Source organism: Coturnix japonica, chromosome 3 (genome assembly GCF_001577835.2).
Source record: "Coturnix japonica isolate 7356 chromosome 3, Coturnix japonica 2.1, whole genome shotgun sequence".
Taxonomy (NCBI): domain Eukaryota; kingdom Metazoa; phylum Chordata; class Aves; order Galliformes; family Phasianidae; genus Coturnix; species Coturnix japonica.
In genome coordinates, this window is record NC_029518.1 from 62,714,882 (window position 1) to 62,735,167 (window position 20,286).

General features: G+C 45.4%; 1 protein-coding gene across 4 annotated transcripts in view; it reads right to left on the minus strand.

Annotated features, from left to right (window-relative positions):
• The window catches only part of LIN28B (lin-28 homolog B), a 91,514-nt gene that overhangs the window by 61,529 nt on the left and 9,699 nt on the right, over positions 1-20,286 (minus strand). The window contains exons 2-4 of one of the 4 annotated variants that reach the window (XM_032443921.1): positions 14,725-14,773; positions 11,295-13,196; positions 10,335-10,519 (exon numbers count right to left, since the gene is read on the minus strand). In XM_032443921.1, the coding sequence (XP_032299812.1) occupies positions 10,335-10,519; positions 11,295-11,304 (195 nt within the window). In that variant the 5' untranslated portion in view covers positions 11,305-13,196; positions 14,725-14,773. Of the gene's footprint in view, positions 1-10,334; positions 10,523-11,294; positions 13,197-14,724; positions 14,774-20,286 lie in introns of all 4 variants that reach the window. The other 3 variants (XM_015858707.2, XM_015858705.2, XM_015858703.2) reach the window with 3 other exon arrangements.

The window sequence follows — 20,286 nt, forward strand, 5'->3', positions numbered from 1 at the left end:
CAAATCCCACAATTACTTTTGTGTGCAAAGTGTCGATAAAGTCAGCAGTGACATACAGAGTTCAAAAACAAGAGAACTCTTTCTTTTTCCATGCATTTGCCTTTAACCCAGATCACCTTACAATTAATGTTTGTCTTTTTTTTTTTTTAAATCACTAATTCCTCAAGCTAGTTAAAAACAAACAAGTGATTTTACTTTTATCTTTGTTTCTGTGTTGCAGTAGTTTCTGAACCAGAAGCACATCCAATGCTCAGGATGTGCTGCTCAATTAGTTAAAATTAATGTCCATGGTACAGACACAGAAACTTCTCATATACATATATAAGAAACCATATATGTGAGGACAGGCTGAGGGAGTTGGGTTTGTTCAGCCTAGAGAAGAGAAGGTTGTGGGGTGACCTTATTGCAGCCTTTCAATACCTGAAGGAAACTTACTCCCAGGAGGGGAGTAAACTCTTCGAAAGGGCTGACAATAGCAGGACACGGGGAAATGGTTTTAAGTTAAAAGAGGGAAGATTTAGGTTGGATGTTAGGGGGAAGTTCTTCACTAGGAGAGTGGTTAGGCCCTGGAACAGGCTGCCCAGGGAGGTTGTGGATGCCCCGTCCTTGGAGGTGTCAAGACCAGGTTGGACGGGGCCCTGGGCAACCTGATCTAGTAAAGGTGTATAGTTTGGTGGCCCTGCCAGGCAGGGGGGTTGGAACTACATGATCCTTGAGGTCCCTTCCAACCCGGGTCATTCTGTGATTCTGTGAAACCATGTGGGCACAGCCCCCACCTTGTAGGGTTAACTTCCACCCTACATTTCCTAACCATAAAGCAGTTTTGTAACAAAACTAAGTGAAATCATTAAGCAAAAGCAATTCTGATTCATGTAAAACATCTATTAAAAATGTTACATGCTTTCTTTAACTAACACAAAAGCAGCAGGGCAGAAAAACAAAACACATTTGGCACAGCCAAATGACAATTTAATTACTACAGTGCAGAGCTATTAAATACTGTGGTGAAATGGAAACTTTTCAACTAAATGCATTTACAAATACTTGAGAACTATATAATGCTCCCAAACTGCCCACTCCCTCCACTCTGAAAAGGGGATTCAGCTACTTCCCTGTAAGTCAGTGCCCACCCTTATGCCTAGGCAGGAGATCTGAATGTTTGGGCGGGCTGGAGAAACGCATGCAGGGTTCCCATCCTTTATGTGAACAGGTGCTCTAGTTATAAAGTTTTTTCAGAAAGTTTTTCCAGCACTCCTGCACCCTATTAGCCCTACAAGAAATCTAAGACCAGAGCCTCTGATTTTCGGGTGGCCTCAAATATCTCTGGATTACTGAATAGTTGTTCAAGATTCCAAGGTGCTTTTTTTGCTGTATGAGTGAACTTAATTCCCCTTCAACAGAACTTATGAGTACACATAGTAAGGGCTCTTATTAAAAGCAGAGTGTTTCACATATTTATTTGATCACACTTTCCTTGCTTGGAACTGAGCAATTTTTCAATAGATTATTAAAAAGATGATCAGCTCAAGAACTTTGCATTGAAGTACCCTGACAAAGTGGTGGTCAAGTCAATGTAGCTAAGCAAGACATTAAATATTATACATTCACATTACCAAAAATAGCTTATTGTAAAAATTGCATGCAAGTTGCACAAACTGATTGAAGTTCGTGTAATACACATGACATTTAAAGCCATATAATTTAACTTTTAATTAAGCAGAACTGAACCAGGCCCTAGTTTACATTTTAGGTACTGCACAGGGAACAAATCAGATTATAATACGGCCCTCAAGCTTTAGAGCATAAAAAGCATTCTTATTCACATTCAACAAAACAACACCAACCACCAAAGGATGCGAATGAAATACTTCCAGTAAAGAACACTCGCATGATAATGCTTAAAATTTCACTCCTACTGCTGCCCAGTTTATAGAGCAAGTCTCACAGGTCAGTGGGACCACTTCACATGAGAAGACTGAGGAGAATTTGGGCCACCAGCACTGTAATTTCGCCAACAAAAGAAGGGATGTAATAATTATATTAAGGATGAGTTTCTGTCTGCTGTTGAAAACATTCTTGGATTTGCATTCACCTGATGTATTAAATACTACATATATACATACACATGTATCTGAGAACAGCCTGGAGTGAGCAGGAATGTGAGCGACTCTTTGATCTTATTACACTCCAGTTAACAGATGGCCAACTCTCGGAACGCACAATCTGTGCATCTCAGACCAGGTAATTTAACAGTGCAAAGCAGCAATCTCTCTCAAGTACTGGGAGTAGTCAGTGGTCTAGTCAAACTCTAAGGAAGTCGGGTTGCGTCTTTCAGGTACATTCTAGATTATGAAAATTATAGATAGATAATATTATATAAATAGATAAATAATAGATAAATATTATAGATAATTATAGATAATATTTATCTATTATTCATTTCTAATAAAATGAGTCTAATATTGAGAAACTACTACACATGGTCAGAAGAAGCATTTTAAAATACCCTATTTCTACCAAGATAGCATTACTACAAATAGCTCATAAAAACAACTGAGATTCTGGTTAGTAACTTGAAAAATGCAGTTATAAAATGAAATAAAGTATCTTTAAAACTTACAGCACAGGTGCACTGTTAAAGAAATTTAAGACACCTGTACTTGAAAACAACCATGTTCTTGTTTGTTACAGTCTACCTACAGAACATAAGGACTATCCTTTTTTACCCTCAGTTTCAATCCAGAGTTTATTTTGGGACACGACTTTGTAACTCTCATTCATTATGGTTCTACAACACAAGTACCAAAGTAGCCTCAAGTGGCACTATAATAAAAGCAATCTAGAGGAAAAAAAAAATCCCTCAATACTGCATACCTCTAAATTACTATGACTAATTGGATGAGAACAAATTATTTTGGAGAGGAAAGCTGCTATTGGCTACATTCATATTCACTATTGCAGAACGTATGATGCTGTATTTGATGGAATATTACTTATGAATCTACATAATCTTACACTTTAAATACTGATTATACATGTAGTCACTCAGATATAATAGGTGAAAATACTTGCCTATGGTGCCAACCAACCCAAAACACACCTCCCACTGCCCCTCTTTCCTGAAATGTAATTCCAGCACTAACCTTTGGAGTAAGAAGTATGTGTGATTTTCTTGAACACTGTACCGACATTAAAGCCAAAATATACTTCACACTCTCAGAGATACAACTTCACCAATTACTGATATCTGTAACTTTCGAAGTTATACACACAGGATAACTAACTAGGGAGCAGTATTTTTCAGACCGTGAAGGAATTCATAACTAATTTCACCACTGCTCTTATTTCTCTGCTAAAAAGATGTACCCAAATTATTATGAACGCGCCCTACAGTCTTGTGTCTCATGAAAGAAATACACATTATTGTCATGACCTGAAAACTCCCATTTTTTTTCAATAATGCTGTTTAAAACTGCATTCAATACATTTCAATGTCAAAGCTTCTATGTCAATAGTAAAAACGAAAAGCAAACAGAAAACCCACCTGATCTGAAGTGCAACCCAAAGAAAATCCTTGAAATATTCCACTTCCAAGGGGAGTTCAGAATCCCATTTCCAGTACCCACAGCACCCATTTCCTTGGGAAGTCACTAAGACTTTTACTGTCACTCCATCCACTGCTGAAGGTTAATACTAATTCTGCTATTTTGCACCAGAGGACACTGCAGCTTCGCTCACTTTTCTGCAGCAGTAGCTTCAAACTCATACTTCTATACCTTCACCTTAACTTCATAACTGCTTTTGTTTGCATTTTGGCCACAGTTTCGCAGTGCCAGCACTGCCTACACTTAACTATGGGAACCAAGGGGTTTCTCAGATATGAAAACTGATGAGAATCAGATGTGAAAAACATTCCCTCAACCTGCTCACCATACAGCTTCACAAACACTTATGTTAGCCCAACAGGGAGAGTGCTATAAAAGCTCCCGAAGCTTATTTAAGCAGCAGCGCCGCCAAATGTAAAACTGTGGCTGTAGGACCCCCGCCAAGAAGGGTGGCTGCAGGAGTTTCAACCTCCACCTGTTCACCACACTGCTACTGCAAAGACAATTCAGCTGCTTGCAGAGCAGCTGCTGACCTGCTGCATGTTACAGCTTTGCATGTTGAGAAAAATCAGAATCAGTGCCAGTTTCCCTTAATACAGCAGACTGTAAAACTTGCAGCAGTTTCCCCAGCTGCTCTGCAAGCAGCTGAGCCATCTCTGGGGTGGGGGATCTAAAATTCACTCTAACCATCTCCCAAGATGTTAACCCTCATTTTAAGTCACGGCCATCCAGAATAATCAGAAAAATTCTGGACACTGATTTCTCCAACTAAATACACTCAATCAATCAGAAGCACTTCCCAGGCCACAACCAGGAGAGGCGATGACTGATACAAAAGCTATTTAAGGTTTCATTATTTTACCAGCGATAACCAGCAAGTAAAAGCTTCTTGTCCGGGGAAAATAACAGTCCCTTAGCAGGAGCTGATTACAATAACTTTATATTAGCCATGATGGCTTTCAGCTGATTTTAAAATAAGTAGAAACAACCTTAAATGCAGGGAATGAAAAATGTAAACAGAGTATACCCTTTTTTGAGGAACACCACAGATGGTCTTTATTCTCCAGTTCCTTGGTTTCTAACATTTTCTTAAACTAAATTTTTATATTCACTTTCACACACCTCTGGGAAACTCCATAGGTCTAATTTTGCTCCCACAGACATAACCAGGGAAAGATTACAGCCTTTACTGGAATGGGTTGCCTAAGGACAACAAGTTAAACAACACTTAGATGGAAGTACACATTGTCAAGTGTACAAAACAAAAACCAGAATAGGTCTAGATGCACTTAATACAGCAGTAATCTAATTGCAAACCAGGACAAGCAAGGATAACATTCTTCCCAATTTGGCAATTCCATTTCCTTTTAGCTTAGGTTCCTATATCTGCTTTGGTATCTTCTGTTTGTGCTTCAGAAAAAATATCCTCTTCCTCCCAGCACTCCAACCCCTGCACACAGTTTCCTCGGTCTTGACGAAAAGGACAGCATGGGCTGGAAGGGTTTGTTTGTCAAAAGAGGGAAATTTCTCCTAAGACAAAATAGTTCCACTGCAAACCTCTGTCTTTAGAGCATTTGTAATTTTTCCTTGTGAACAACGTAATGTTTAAACTTGTTCAGCAAAATCTGATCTAGCCCCAAACCCTTTAATGGAACTATATGTCTGCAGATAAAAATGCACCATAATGTTGGTTTTATATGTAAATAGATGAAATCTGGAAGGTATTTTCACAGATGGCAATTCCATAACTTCAATACCAAAAGTTTCCTCAGTCAACTGCCTCAAAACTTCAAGCTCTCAGTGAAGTATTTTGCCATCTGTCTACGCATCCATAGATAGGACTTGAAACACAGGACTTGCGCTAATTAGCAGTCAAAATTTGAAATAAATAAATAAATCCCAAACAACGCTGCGCTGCAGCGCACCACAAACACACAGTCCCCCTCATTTAACTTTCTCCGTATGCTTCAACGCAGACGCTGAGGCACCAACACTGCGGCTCTGGCTCCCATCGTAGCTTCTACGTGCGGTGGGTCTGAACACACACGTCTTCAGTGTAGGTCTCATCTCTGCCAGATCTCTGATACACATGCTCACTGCAGACACGTTTACTCCACATTCACTTCCTTCCTCAGCTTCCCTCTCTAAATCCTGCTAGTCACTTTTGTTTTGATTAGAACTGGGCTTGCCTGGACCCTAGTAGAAGTCAAGGGAGACAAGATTGGAACAAAAGACTCTGCATGGAGACCTCTGTACTTCAAAGGGGGCACTGCTATGTCACATTTAACTACAAGCAGCGAGGTAATATTGATCCCTCTTGCTTGCCCAGAGCTTCCAGTTATTCTGAACAACTAAGTAGCTTTTGCAGGCTCCTACCACGATGATGCAGGAATGGAAAATATATGCTGGATAAATGAAATCATTCTTGTGAAAGAACAAAATCATGTGTCTCAGAATTTGAAAAAGTCAGTGCTAAATGCATTATGCCATGCTCAACCTTATCTTAGAAAAAGCAGTTAAACTGTGGCTAAACCATTAGGACTTTAAAGACGAGGCATCTGATTAATCATCAGAAAGACTGTTAGGCCAAATTAAAGAAGTTTTTAGGCACTGCTTGCGTATCTGAATTTCCATTTAGCCTTAGTTGAACAGGCTCAGTAGTTTTCCCTCTTTTGTAAGGCATTTGCAGCAGTAACATACAAGAACAAAATTCATCATGTACAAACACTAGTGCAGTTCAGAACATTGTAAGACTCACGGCAAGAAAAAAAAGGCTGTCTCCTATTGTTATCAGATCTTGCAATAACAACAGTAACTTGCAGCAACCATAAGAAAATTCAGATGAAAGTGAGAAATTTCAAACCAGCCATGCTTCTTTTAATGGGAAAACAAAATACACTGACTCCTGCACGCCGCTCCTCCCTTCCTTCCTCTCCCCATCTCATAAAAGAGGATCCCAAAGAAGGATCACGTTTAAGGTCCCAGTTGAGAAACCCTAGATCAAACTCTCAACATGGAAAGAATTTGGACTATAGTCAGATCCAAGAAAACATGTTCTAAACTCATCAACCAACCCCATCCTGAAAAAACACTTTTCTCAGAACATGAAATTATAACCCTTGAAATTCACAAACATACTGAATTCCATCTATTTACATTCAGCACCCCTACTCTTTAGTATCATCTTTAACATACATGCTCATACTTAAAGAAAAATATATTTTTCTAGCATAATCTATACAAAACATGTGTAAAAAACACCTACTCTGTTGCCAGAATTCAAGCAAGTTATACTTACTGAAGTTGCTTGTACAATTTTAAACATGCAATTAAACACTTTTCGTCTATCAAAGCTCAAACTCTTCTTAGTTCTCAGCAACAAAGACTTTTTGCATGCGCATAAAAAAAGGTTTCCACTCACTTCCCCCCCTCCAGCCTGTTTCACCCCTTGGCAAAGAAACCATCTACAATTTAGCAAGAGCCGGTCACACACGACTATGTGCAGAATCCCCACCATAAAAGAGAAGTGAACTACATTATTCATTCCATGCTTAACCTATCAAAAGTCCCAAATGGCAACATGGAACACAATTCAGCGAGGTGCACATTCTTTAGCTTTTACAGTTACACAGGACTGACACTGCTACTTTTATTCCTAAAGAACCAGTGGAGCAGGCACATCACTGCCTTTGACATGGCTGGTCTCAAAAATGAAGTACTTATAACTTTCGTACGATACTGAATGACCTTAACACGTGACAAAGATACAAACCATCAGAATAAAACTATTTTAAAAAGAGAGGGAGGAGCAGCAGAGTAAATATTTGTAGACATGCCTTATATACATTGCAGAAACACGCAGACGCCCATATATAATCACTGACACGTTTCTGCCCGAAATAATGCATCTAACTCCAGGTACCTCATTACCAGAAGGGTAACAACCACCTCAAGGTAGTTTGGAGAAAATCAATCACAATGATTAGTGCTGTAGGAAGGACTTAAAAGGTAGAGTCAAAAACTCAGTACTGCAGCTGTTCTACAAACAGAATTTTCACTGAGTGCAAAAGAAGAGGGGTTTCAACACAAGCCTCGTCCGCTAAAAGTAGTTATCAATATAATTGTGTAATTAGTGAAGCACTGACACTACAAAAGCATGTCTGCAATCTGCACTTAAATCCAAGAATGAAAAATCATGCAAGCTCAAAAAACTGGGCATAATGAGCTTAAACTATTACAAGAATTTTGACTCAACATCCAAGTAGTTTTTGCTCACAGCAAGATCTCATAAACTGAACATAACCTTACCAAGAAACGGTAAAGATAAAGCAATAAAAACACTGCTGCAGGTTTCAAGCCAGCTTTAATCTGACTTGTGGTAAGGTAGACCCTTCTTTCCTCTACTCAGACTGATTCTGTAGAACTATTTTAGTAGCTTGAAACATTGCAGAAGGGGTGAACGCACACAGAACAACGAGCATGCTTAATCGATGAACTGTTTTCAAAGCAGTTTCTAACAGCAATGTTTTGTTTCAACAGATTAATAAGCTCACCTCTTTGCCTTGAAAGAAACAGTTCACATGAACAAAATTTTACAAATGAATGGAGCTAATAAGAATAGGGTCCAATCAAACAACCCACTCTACTGTAAAAGCTGCACTGTAAAATAACTTCACTGATTTTTCATTGACATTCTTATGCTCTGGCTGCTACTGGCACCATTGGTCGGGCAGCAGCTAACACAGGGAAGTCTCTACACCAACACAAGTTATCTAAAACATAGTCTGAACCAACATACGTGCTGCTTCTCTACATCTCTTTAACTAGAAACAAAAAGCTACTCCTAACTGATGGGAGGAAGATAATGTGAAAGGGGAGCTTATGCACAGCACAGGTTTTGACAGAAAGAAAAAGAGTGAGGAACATATCTTTGTTCAGGAAGCAATCTCTTGCAGAATATTAATAAATTCCATGAGGCATATCTCTAAAGAACACTCAAAAGGACTGAGGCACACAGCCTATACACAGTGAAAGAAGCTATTTTTCATTGCATTTTGCACTACAACCTAAGAATATTGATAAACTGTAAGGCACTGAAGTGTCAACAAATACTTTTAATATATCCTGCCTGCCTCTAGAAAACTGCATCCTTTCAGGGAGAGGAAACAACAGAACAGAGAACTCCACATTTACCACGATAGTCTTTTTTATTTTCATTTTCTGTTATTTTCTACAGCTACTTTACATTGAAAGGCAGCACACCATGCCGAGCATTACACGAATGCATCACGTTCTCATCAAGTTCAACTCTTCTGCATTTCCACATCTCTAATATCACTGTTTCCAAACTCATCTTTTTATTAATATTGCTGCTGTTCAACAACACGGAGTAAAACAAAATTAAAAACAAAACCACCTTCATTTACCTACAAAGTAACTTCACAGAATTGCAAAGACCAATGCTGTTACTTAAAAACACAGAAAGAAGGGAAGATGGGGGGAAGCAGGAATAAGAATGCTCTTATTTAAGTATATGGTTAATTCAGTTTAAACAACAACAAAAAAATAGCAGTAGCAAAGTGAGAGGGCACCTACATGCCAGTACAGTGTTACAATTGCAATGATGTAATAAATTCAGTATTTAATTCCACACTTGGCCCATAATTCCAAGTGCAAACAGCTGATACTGATTCCCAAGCCCTAAAGCACAGTGCATAACACTGTGAGGTCAGAAATCACCCCAGCACCACAAGGAACGCAACAGCACATCACAGCTGCACCGCCTGCAAATTCGAGTCACCTTAAATATATTCTTTTAGAAAGCCTGGTGAAAGTCAGCCACCAAACAGAATAGAGAAATGCAATCACTGTGCCCTCATGGACCAATCCTCCCTCCTTCGATGCAAACGTCATAGAAAATGGACAACCGTGCTGAAAGTTAAGGTGCCTTTACTGCCTCCCCGGCATGGCCCTGGCTAAACCTGAATGGTCCCCGTGACCATCAGACATGGGCTGTGAGCACACATGGCCCAGGAAGGTCTGCACGCACCTTTTCCACAAGCCACTGAACCTGGAAAACGCTCCCCTGGGGTCACAGCTTTGCAGACAGCCTCCATCTGAAGGAACCCTGCCATAAATGCCCACACGCTCATACCGGTGAGCTTAGAAACAAACCAGTAGGCACGGGCCTCTTCGTTACTGCCCTACAAAGAGCTTTTGGCCTCACTTCATCACTGCAAGGTTTTTTTTTTGTTGTGTTTTTTTTTTTGTTTCTTCCAGAAGGGAGTATTTAAAACTCAGCCAAAGCAACTGCACGTGCCAGTGTACCACCACTGGGACACTCTCAGGCCTGAATTACTGCAAAACAACACTGTAACGACGGCTTAATTTCACTGACTGATCTCAAACGTGCTTTTAAATAAGAAATTCGTGGTTTACAATCAAAAGTGTTTTAAAACGCATTCAAACATTACCTAAATGAAAAGAGTACTTATTTCTCCTTTCTGGAGCTTGCTTTTAAACATTTCCAAGGAAAAGCGTCTCCAGCTCCAGAGCACAAGCCAACAAGCCATTTATCTGAGCAGCATGCTGTCCATCCAACTGACCTAAGGCAACTTCCTTTTTACACATGCTCCCAAATACCGAGGGAGCCACATTGCTTTCCTACACACGGGCCCACAGCCCCGCTGCACCCAACCAAAAAGGGAGAAAGACAGAAAGGGGTCTTACTTGGTGCACAAAGACATCAACCGGAGACTCCAAGGGGCTTCCCTCTCGGCTGCTCATGGAGATGAACCCGAAGCCCATCCTCACATTGAACCATTTGCAGTGGCCGGCTCCGTGCCAAAGCGGGGATTCCTCCTCCTCCTCGTGCTCCGGCAGCCGCCCGGGCTCTTCGCCGCCTTTACTCGCCCCTGCTGAGGGAGAGGGGGCAGGGGAGGAGAGAAGGAGGAAGATGCAAAGAGGAGTTAAATTCTGAGAACAACCTTTTGCCACCGCGTAAATTAGTTACTACGGAAGAAAGAAGGAAAAAAGAAATAAAGGCGAACGAAACGCGACGAGAGCAAACTGCGGCAGGAGCCCGTTTGCTGCCGAGTAAGGAAGCAGGCAGCCCGCTCCCGAAACGCGTCCGCCGGAGGCCTCGGTTCGGTTCGGCTCGGTTCGGCTCGGTTCGGCTCGGCCCCTCTCTCCCCACCGCCGCTCAGCGCAGCCCCATCCCGGCCCTCGGACGTTACTTGGGTATTGCTGCTTTAAGACCGATCCCATTTCCCGAGCGCGGCTCTCGGCCCAATCAGTCCCTCCTGGCGCGGCGCGGGCGGACGGGGGGGGGCGTACCGCCGGCTACGGCACGTGTAGTGCGGCCACCGCCGTTCCCCAGCGTGTGCCCATCGCTCCTCGGAACGCGTTCCGGGCGCCGGCCGGGACAGGTGTAGGGGCGCGCTCTCATCCCGCCGCCGGGACGGGGCCCGGGCGGACGGAGCCGGCGGACAATGGCCCCCGGGAGCCGCTCGGGACTGAATGGGAGGGGGCGGTCCGCGGCGGTCCGGAACAATGAGACCGCGGCAGCCCCCGTGCGCGGGCCGCTAACAGGGGAATGCGGAGAGGGGAGGGGGGGTATGGGGGGGTAAAGGAGGGCGGGGGGAGCGAGAGAACGAAACCGGAGTAAAACAATAGAAAAAGAAAATTAACCTTCGGCCATGTTGCCCCACGGGCCCTCTGCTCCAAACTCGTGAGATGAAAACTTTCCCTTTGGATCGAAGTGCTCTTCTGCTTTAACCCAACATCCTGCGTCTGCACGAGCCCCAATTTCGCTCGCATGGTCCAACGTGCTTTCCCCCTTTTGCCTTTTCCCTTTCTCTGGCGCTCGGTCTCTGGCCCCCCGCGCACACGTGACTTTGCCAATTACATGCTTTCTCGCTACTAATTTCGCATCGGGTCCTGAAGGGGTTGGGAGAAGCGGCGGCAGCCAATCGCCTTCTCTAGGCGCCTGACACACCGAAATAATTTATGAATGAACACGGCGTTTCCAACGCGGCTTTTTTTGCTCTCGTTCTTTTTAGCGTATTTTTTCCTCTTTCGGCAGTTCGTCCGCGCGGTGCCGAGCGGGACCCCGCGGTGCCACACGCGCACACACGGATGGAGGACACGGGCAGGGGGCTGCGGGGCCGGGCGGCACCTGAGGAGCGCCGGGTTCGGCCCTTCGGAGCGATCCTCGAGGGGGATGGGGGCAGGCATCGGGCTTCACAGGTTTCTCCGCCATCTCTTTCCGGGGGAGGGGATGTGATTAATGACTTCCTAAATAGGAGCCCGGTTTTCAGGGCTGGTGGGAGAGCGAACCTCGGGCGGCGGCGATTGTTCCTTAGGAGCGCGGTGGGGAGGGGGAGAAAAAGGGGGAACGGCAAAGGATTTGCTGGAGAGGAAGGCGGAAAAAAAAACAACCACACAACAAAAACAACACAACAATTAGGAAAAAAAAGACAGAAAAAACTCAAGAAACAAACGAGAGAAGGCAGACAAAGGGCACACACGGCGCTGCTGCGCTACATCCCCGCTGCCGTCGGGCGGCCGCAGCCCCGAGCTCCCGTGCAGGTGGGCGCACCGTGCGCTGCCGCTTCAACGCCCCGAGAGCGCACCGCGCCGCTCCCCATCTCATCTCCTCCGTAGCAAAGGTACAAATGGAGGTAACGAGCAGCGATTTCGCTTTCTCTCGCCGCCCACCCGCGTGTCACCACGTCACGCTCCCTTTCCACGCCGCCCACCCATCAGTCGGGCTCCGCTCCTTTCCCATCAGCCGCCCGCACCCCCAGGTGCCCCCGGCCGGGCCGGCAGAGCTGCCCGCGGGCTGCAGCCCTGAATTCCTCCACAGCCGGACGTTTCGCAGAGGTTACTTGGGCTGCCGGCTTCCTCCCCTCTGCTCGTAGCCTCCTCCCTCCGTGCGACGGCGATTATTTTACCATATTAAATCTCGGTAATCTTAGATGGTTGGATCTTATGGCCGTGACGATTTCTAATATATAATAAATACAGGAGATGTTAATGCGCGTGAAACCCCAACCGTGGAGGAGAAATTCAGGTCACCTGCGGGAAAAACGCTTAACAACATGGGCTGGAAGTGTCGGAGAGCACTCCCAGGGCAGAGCAATACCCCAAACCAGGAGCTCCCTCTGTCCCTTCTTCAAAACACACTCCATACACGTGGCAATAAGGATCCATTGGATGGGAGCGCATGGGATGAACAGGCACAAACGCTTCTCAAGCCCATCAAATGGTTCCCAAGAAGTCCCTGGTCAGTATCTTTCATTTAAAATAAAATCAATTACGCGATGTTTTTCGATTAAGAAATTAAAAACGAGGGATCAGTAACCGCAAATATATTTGTTGTGATGTATTTACGGTGCAAAATAAACGCGGTGTGTGTGTGTGTGTGAGTGCAAGAAGCCTTTCCTGCGATTTTCAGGCCTCCAGTATTAGTGGAATTAAGGTCGGGGTCACCGGACCGGGCGGCGGTGTCAGATGTTATCGGCTCACTCATTTCCTGCGGGGACATCGGCCTTTCAAGTGCTGAGGGAGAGAGCTGTGGCAGCCGGGGGGCTGCGGGGAGAGAGGGAGGGAGAAAACAGAAAAGAGAAGAAAAAAAAGAAAGAATGAAGAAAGAACAGCGGAGCACAACCCAGTGATGCCCTCACAGGACTCAGTCGCTGAGAAACAGCCCTAATTTTTCCCGTCGGAGGGGGCGGGCAGCACGGGGAATAAACGGGAACAAGCCTATCGAGCGGGTAGGGGCCAAGTCAGCTGAATGGCGGCAGCCCGCAGACACGGAGGTGTTTCTGTCCTTACGTTTTGCTACAGAGATGCTAATTTGGCTAAAGACAACTACAGGAAGCGGATCGTTGTCTGCCTAAACGCACTGCGAGCCCACTTGAAACTACGTAATCACCGGCGATAGTTTTTTTTTCTTGCCACATTCCTAAAACTTTTAAAGTCGTAACTCCGATTTTCTTCGAGAAAAAACAACAACAAAACAACAACAACAAAAAAACCCCACACCAAACCACATCGACAAAGACGGCAACAACGACACAAACCCGGCAGCGCTCCGAACCAACCCCGGGGTTACACGTGAAGCGGAGCCACGGCTCCAGTCGCCCTCCCAGAGCGGGGGAAGCCCCTCCCCGCGGGGGTCGGCGGGGCCGCCCTCCTGCCCCGCTCCGGGCAGCGCCCCCTGCCCCGGAGAGCCGGGGAACGGCAGCGTATAGAGCGCAGAGCTTCCGAGGGCGGGGACCCCGGGCCCGGGTCTCGCTCAGCCCCGGAAGACCCATTAAAGGAGATCAATGCAGCCGAGCCGCCCGCCGGGCCGCCTTCAGGTATCCCCGTGGGTCGGACCCGACGTGATGGCGGTGGAGCTGCCGAGGCGGCGGGCTGTTCTGGTGCCGCCCTGCCCAGAAGCGGGGCTCTGCCCTCCTCCCCGCCCACCCGGGGGAACGCGTTTAACGAACAGCCAAACTTTCCTAACCATGAAACGAATTACACGAGCTGCGCTGCGCTCCGGCTGTCCCGAGGTGGGAGGCGCGGAGGCAATTCAGCTTCGTGCCTCTAAAAGGGCTGCCGGGGCGCAGCCCTCAGCGCCATTCTGCGTATATAGGTGGGCACCGATCCCCGCCGGCCCACGGGACTCAGCGCGCATCCATCGCCCCGCAGCGGCGCAGCTCCTCTCCGCGTTGAACTCCGCACCTCCCGCCCCGCGCATGCTCCGCGGCGGGCGGGCGCCCGGGGGAGGGTCCCACCGCCGCAGCACTTCGAAAGCGCCACGGAAATAGGTGGCCGAGTTGGGATCTTAGCGACTGAGGTGCCTTTGTAGTAGCTCAAGAGCATCTGGGCTCATAAAAGTGTACAGTAGGTGCCCAAAGGTGTGTTACTCCAAATTAACTTCCTCTATAGGATGATGTTTACTTGTATTCATTGAGCGAGAACTCTGAAGCTCGTGGATGAAACCAATGATTCTTGCAGGAAAGTAAACCAACTGGGATGCAGTCACTGGGGCAGTGGGACAGAAGCACGACAGCACTGCAGAGTCACAGATACAAAGTGAGCCACATAAGATGCTACAGAAAGGACTGACCTGAGCCTGAGGAGACCTTCTTGAATGACCTCATCGTCTTCTGAGGAACCTAGAATCAGAGAGCTGGAGTCAGTGCTGTGTACATTGTACCGAGTTCCATATTTAATTACCTCTTCTCCAGTTTAACGGCTCATTAAAAGGCCATAAAATGCCGGTACTTGGCTCTGTGAAGTGACCTGTAACCAGACGGACTGCGAGACTTACCTAGCTCATCAGAAACACCAGGAGATAACCAAGACATAGCATAAAAACCTGCCGAGTCTCTCTTTTTAAAGCATCCTTAAAAGCATCCTCCCTTTTACTGCACTCAAGAAAGCTGCGCAGCTGATGGCAACAGAAGGAAGAGACACAGATTTGCAGGACAGTGGAAGCTGTTCTTTTCCTTTATCAATATTTAAAGGCAGTAGGTAACTTAAGAGCTTGTGACTCTTGTTTTCCCTATGTGTAAATCGTACAAATTAAGTGCTCACTCATACATGATACATGATACTAAAAAGTGATAAAAAAAAAAAAAAAGAGACTGTTTGGTATCTTTGCTTGTCAAAACTGTAACTCAGTGCCAAGTTGAGAAAAATATTTTCAATTAAATCAGATAGAGAATTACAGTGTAATTTGTTACACAGCTACATTCTACATCCCAAACACAACAAACTCAGTTATTCACAAAAATACAGGTGTTTAGCTTTAGCAAAACTCCATGGAAAGTGCACTTTGGACCCAGTTGAGCAAGGCCTGGCTAAGTCTGTACAATAAAATAGCACATAGAAGCCAAGTATCACAGACAGTGGGAAGCATAGAGGAAAAGACCTTGGTTTTGGGTAATCGTGTGAGTCAGGCTATCCAGTTTGTTCAATATGAGAAAGATGAATAGGCAGGAGCATGCACAAACTCACCTGCTACAAACCTGTCCACTTGTCACCCTCTCCTACCTTTCGGTTAATCTACTTTAACTAAAACACGACCAAGGCATATATTTTCCTGTTTAGATGTAAGACTGATTCTCTTCTCTTTAGAGAAATCTAAGATTTGTATTTTTCCTCATGGAAGAGTGTGGCCTGACCCCTGTTTTTCCTGGGTGGGAGTGAAGAAAATTCCACTAGAAGTGAGCAAAGGAAGAAGATAAATTATCAAAGACAAATGAGAATCAAATTTCTCTAGCTTCCTCTTCCCCCCATGCCCAGTTATTCTGTGTCCCTTACAGTTCTGGGAATAGGAAAATGGTGCAGCACTGTCTTTCCTTTCCGTTCAATGGCAGCAGAAAGCAAATTCAGCCCCTCCTCCTTGGTAATAACTGGGTTTTCCATAAGAATTGTGTGGACTTGTGCTCTGCGTTGAACCTATTGCTGCTTTTACACCTTCAAACACCATAGTCCAATCTCTGTGTTCGCTCCTTTGTCCTGCCAACCTGTGGCTACGTGGCTTTTGTGTCTTTCGGATTTACTTGCATTATTTATGCGACATAATGAAATATGCAAGCATAGAGTAAAGGATCTGTTCTTGGCTTTGACGTGAAGTCTGCCTCACTTTATGAAGAGACTTAAAACTAAAGCTTAAAGTTCTTAAAAACTGTGGCAGAAAACAGCACAAACACAAGTTACTCTTGTTTCCAGTATCAGTATCCCACAGCTTTTGTACACACTGTGTATTTGAAAATGCTACATAAACACACCATGTTATTAAGGAGAAAGAAGGAGATACAATTTTATATAGTTATATGTAAAAGTAGTTGTTTTAAATAACTTCCCAATAAGATGCACAGAACTTGCCACCAGGGATGTCAGTGTGGAAAAGCCCGACCATTCTAGGAACTCATTCAATCCAGACAGCTTAAATGAAAAACTGAGCATGTATTTTGCTGCATCCCACTGCAATCTACAAGAGGTCAGTCTTAAAAGGAAGCAAGGCTGGGCTCTGAAATGACTGATGAGCAATGAAGATGTTCTGGTGAACAACAACAGCAATACACATCTCTTTACAAGTACCACATTGTGTAATTCAACTCGCTTAGCAGCTTGTATCGTTTATTTTTTGACAACTTCTTACTCTTATCAACCACTGATCAATAAGTTTATATATGGTTTTTGTAGAGAGTGTTTTTTACAGCTAGCTGAGAAGGGTCGTAAACACGGTGCAGTTAATCAAGCAGCCATGCCACCTGCAAGGACAGTGAGATCAACAGGATGCCCTGGGATGGTGAGAAACTAACCATGGTTTTGTGAACTCGGCAACCCGGTGGAGTAACTATTTATCCGGATGACTAACATACAAGGCTTGACCAAAACTGATTTATTCGGGTTTTCATAGTATGTAATTAGGAGACACAGACAATGGATGAGAAGATCACTTATTTTGCCAATATTTATGGATCAGTGAGCCTACATTTTTACTTTTCAGATATTAGTAAAGGTATCGAAAGACAAGGATTACGAAGAGGACTGATCATTAATGTTTTCAAATGTAACAGAAGTGTTACCGCTTAGGGTCTCGTTTTCGCTTTTCCATCAACGACACCGTTCTTATGAATCTAGATTCGAGTCACGAGCGTGGTTGCAGCCTTAAAGACGTTCGTCCGGCCCGTACTTGCTTGTACAGGCGCGACTTAGCGTAAATCGTAAGCGGTCGAAGCAGTGTTCGACTTCATTAGCAACACGGCAGCGCTAGGGTATAGCATTTTTGCTGAGCGAGGTAAAAAGATTAATTGAGCGCGTTGCAGGATCCCGCTTGGCTCTACTGCTTTAAGAGGTAGAATCCCGCTAACAGTCATCAGCAAGTTTCGCCGGGCTGCGGCATACCTTGTATCCAGGTTTACGGGCCTTAGGACGATGCCTTTATTGGGCGTGCAAAGCTGTGGAGATAATAGGTTATGGGGGACAAGGCAGAAATGCGAGAGTACATTTTACGCACGGTGACACTCCTATTTTCGTCTCGCAGTCTTTTGTTGAAGAAAAAAACAAAAACAAATCCCGGTGTCAGGAATCCGGATTTTTCTTGCTTGTATTGAAAAGATAAGTTTCAGCTTACAGGTACAGATTGCAAAAGGGAACTCTTGAGTGTATAGCGTGATGGGTTGCGTAAGGGTCTAATCCTTCACGTCCGGATGTTTCGACTGTATGGATTTGCTAGTGGTTGGACGTTTGTTTTGTGGCGTAAATATTGAGAGATCGACCAAATTTTTAAGGGAAATATTCAACCAGAGGGCCAAAAAGATGAGAGAAGCTACAAAAGATGCGGGAGTGCAGAGGATATCTAGCGTTGCTGATATGGAGTTTTTTGCGTGTTATGTCGGCAGCGCACACAGGAAAAGCAAAGCGGAGAAGCAAGGATGTAAAGTGTAATATAGAAGCGCGCGCGCTAATGAAATATTAATAAGATAATATGGCTCAGATTGCCGCGTGTTGCGCCCTGCTTTGTCACCGTAAATGTTGCGCCGGTCTCGAGACCTGCGTTGACCGCCGTGGCCTTCTGGCCGTTGATGTCCGAGTGCCCGCTTCAGTCTCCTCTTGCACGTCCTAGATAATCAGACGAAGGCGGGCCTGCTGACCATGGCGTGCTACAGCCGGCCCTCGACCCACTTTGCAATGAAGTCGCGAGTCCCTTGGGGCACATGAGTGATCTGGCGGAGGCCGTTCGCGCGGGAGCGGCCAAGTTGGGGGCTTGGCTGCGCTGGCGATGCGTGGGGGGCGTTGGCTTTAGGAGGCGGGGAGACGGTTGAGGCAGTTGAAGCAGGTGCGAACAGGCAGGGTATGCTGGATCGGAATGGTATCGCCTTAAAAATGACATAAGGTATAGGGTACCACACGCGCTGGCTCATCAGTCGCTTTACGACTATGGACAAGTGTTGTTACCCTTGCAAGGATTCTAAAAGTTAGTAAAAAATTGTGATAGTTGCCTGCGAGATCTAGATACTGGTTACATATGGAAGTACTTCAGTTTTTGTGCCAGTCTAGATATGCGGGCTTAGCTGGTTGATTTTTTCGCAGCACGAACAATTGGCTATTTATGCTTATTGGGAAGAGATGTGCCAAAGGGTGCGATAGTTAAAGGCAGCCGGAGATCTTGTATAATGTCCACGTTTGAAGAACTTTTAGGGGTGGGTCCTTTCATCGGACGGAAGGGCCCAGGCTTTATTAGACACAGCTAAATGTAGGGTCAATGTATCTGGCAGGCAGGCTATGGATAGTCAATGGTTGCCGGTGGGCTGCGGTTTATTGCGATCAGCAGGGTAAGAAATCTGAGGATTGTTGGAGCGTTTCGTAGTAAAGGTAAAGCTGGACCATAGAGAAGGCTGGAGTACGGCAGGGTAATTGAGGGTAATTATTAAATATGCTAAACATAGAGTGCATACTTGCGAATTTTGTATGATTAACAAGCTCAGATGAGGGCATATTGGATTTTTTGGAATACTTGAGAGAACTGAAGACAATAGAAAAGGGACCCGGGTCTTAGTCTATGACATGAATTAATCGAGTGTGCCACCGGGTCAGGTTTATAGTTTAGAGGCTATTAAAGATGCTAGGGGCAGGATTAAAGGACAGGTTGAGGCTAATCCCAACATAGTGTTAGCAGCTCTATGCACCAATGTTTAGAAGCAGTCTGCCGACAAAAAAAGAGTAGGGACCAGGTGCGGGGCCAAGCGAACTCTGTTTAGAAATTGTTTGCGTGCGGCGGTTAGAAGGAGGCATTTGAGCGACGGAGTGCCGAACACGCCGTGCCTCGGTGTGTGGTGCCAGAACTGCCGCTTAGTGTATCGACACCACAACACACCGTACTGCCGTTCGCCGGTCAAGAAACTCCAGCCCAGCGGGCAGAGAGGGGGAAGTAGCATGGCGCGCTCCGATAAGGACGCGGTGCGCTGTTCCGCAGCCAGTCTGCCTGCCCCACCTCGCCCCCCGGCACCACGTCTAACTAGTCGCAGTTGTCAAAGGCTCTCAATACGCCCCACCGCCTCTGCTTAACGCAGCACGTCGGGTTCTCTGCGCCTCGCCCGTTGCCAGCCCCCCCTACGTCACGTGCGCAGGCTAGCGTCTGTGACAGAGCCGTGGGGGTGATAGACGTGGTTGAGAAGACGGGGCGGCTATGTGGACCGAATATACCAGAGGAGTCGTTGTGCTCCCGGTCTCTTTATGATCCAGAAAGCGAATCGGACGCATTTCTCTGTATCACTTTGTCTCTGACAGCAAAGATACTAGAATTATTCTCATATATTTCCCGGTATCAGTGGGCGTACTGTGCACCTTGTTTCTGGGTAGAGACAAGGGCAGAGAAAGAAACGAATATTCCAGGACCAGGTGTCATGTGCCACCCTGTTTGCGAAACCGTGTTCCTATCAGTCGCTCGTCATGTTTGGAATCTCCTGGCCTTGTGAATGGCTTCAGTGTGATTGAAGAGGCTTAAGGGGTAGAGGTCAGGTGAGAAAGTACGTGTGAGTTCGAGTTATGCTCTTTTATGCATTACTAAGTCTTTTGGTTGATAATCTTTTAGTGATATTGAATTGCGCGTTGCCCCTCACGTATTGGAAAAATCTGTGGTTAAAGAATGATCCTCTCTGCGATGGCAAATTCG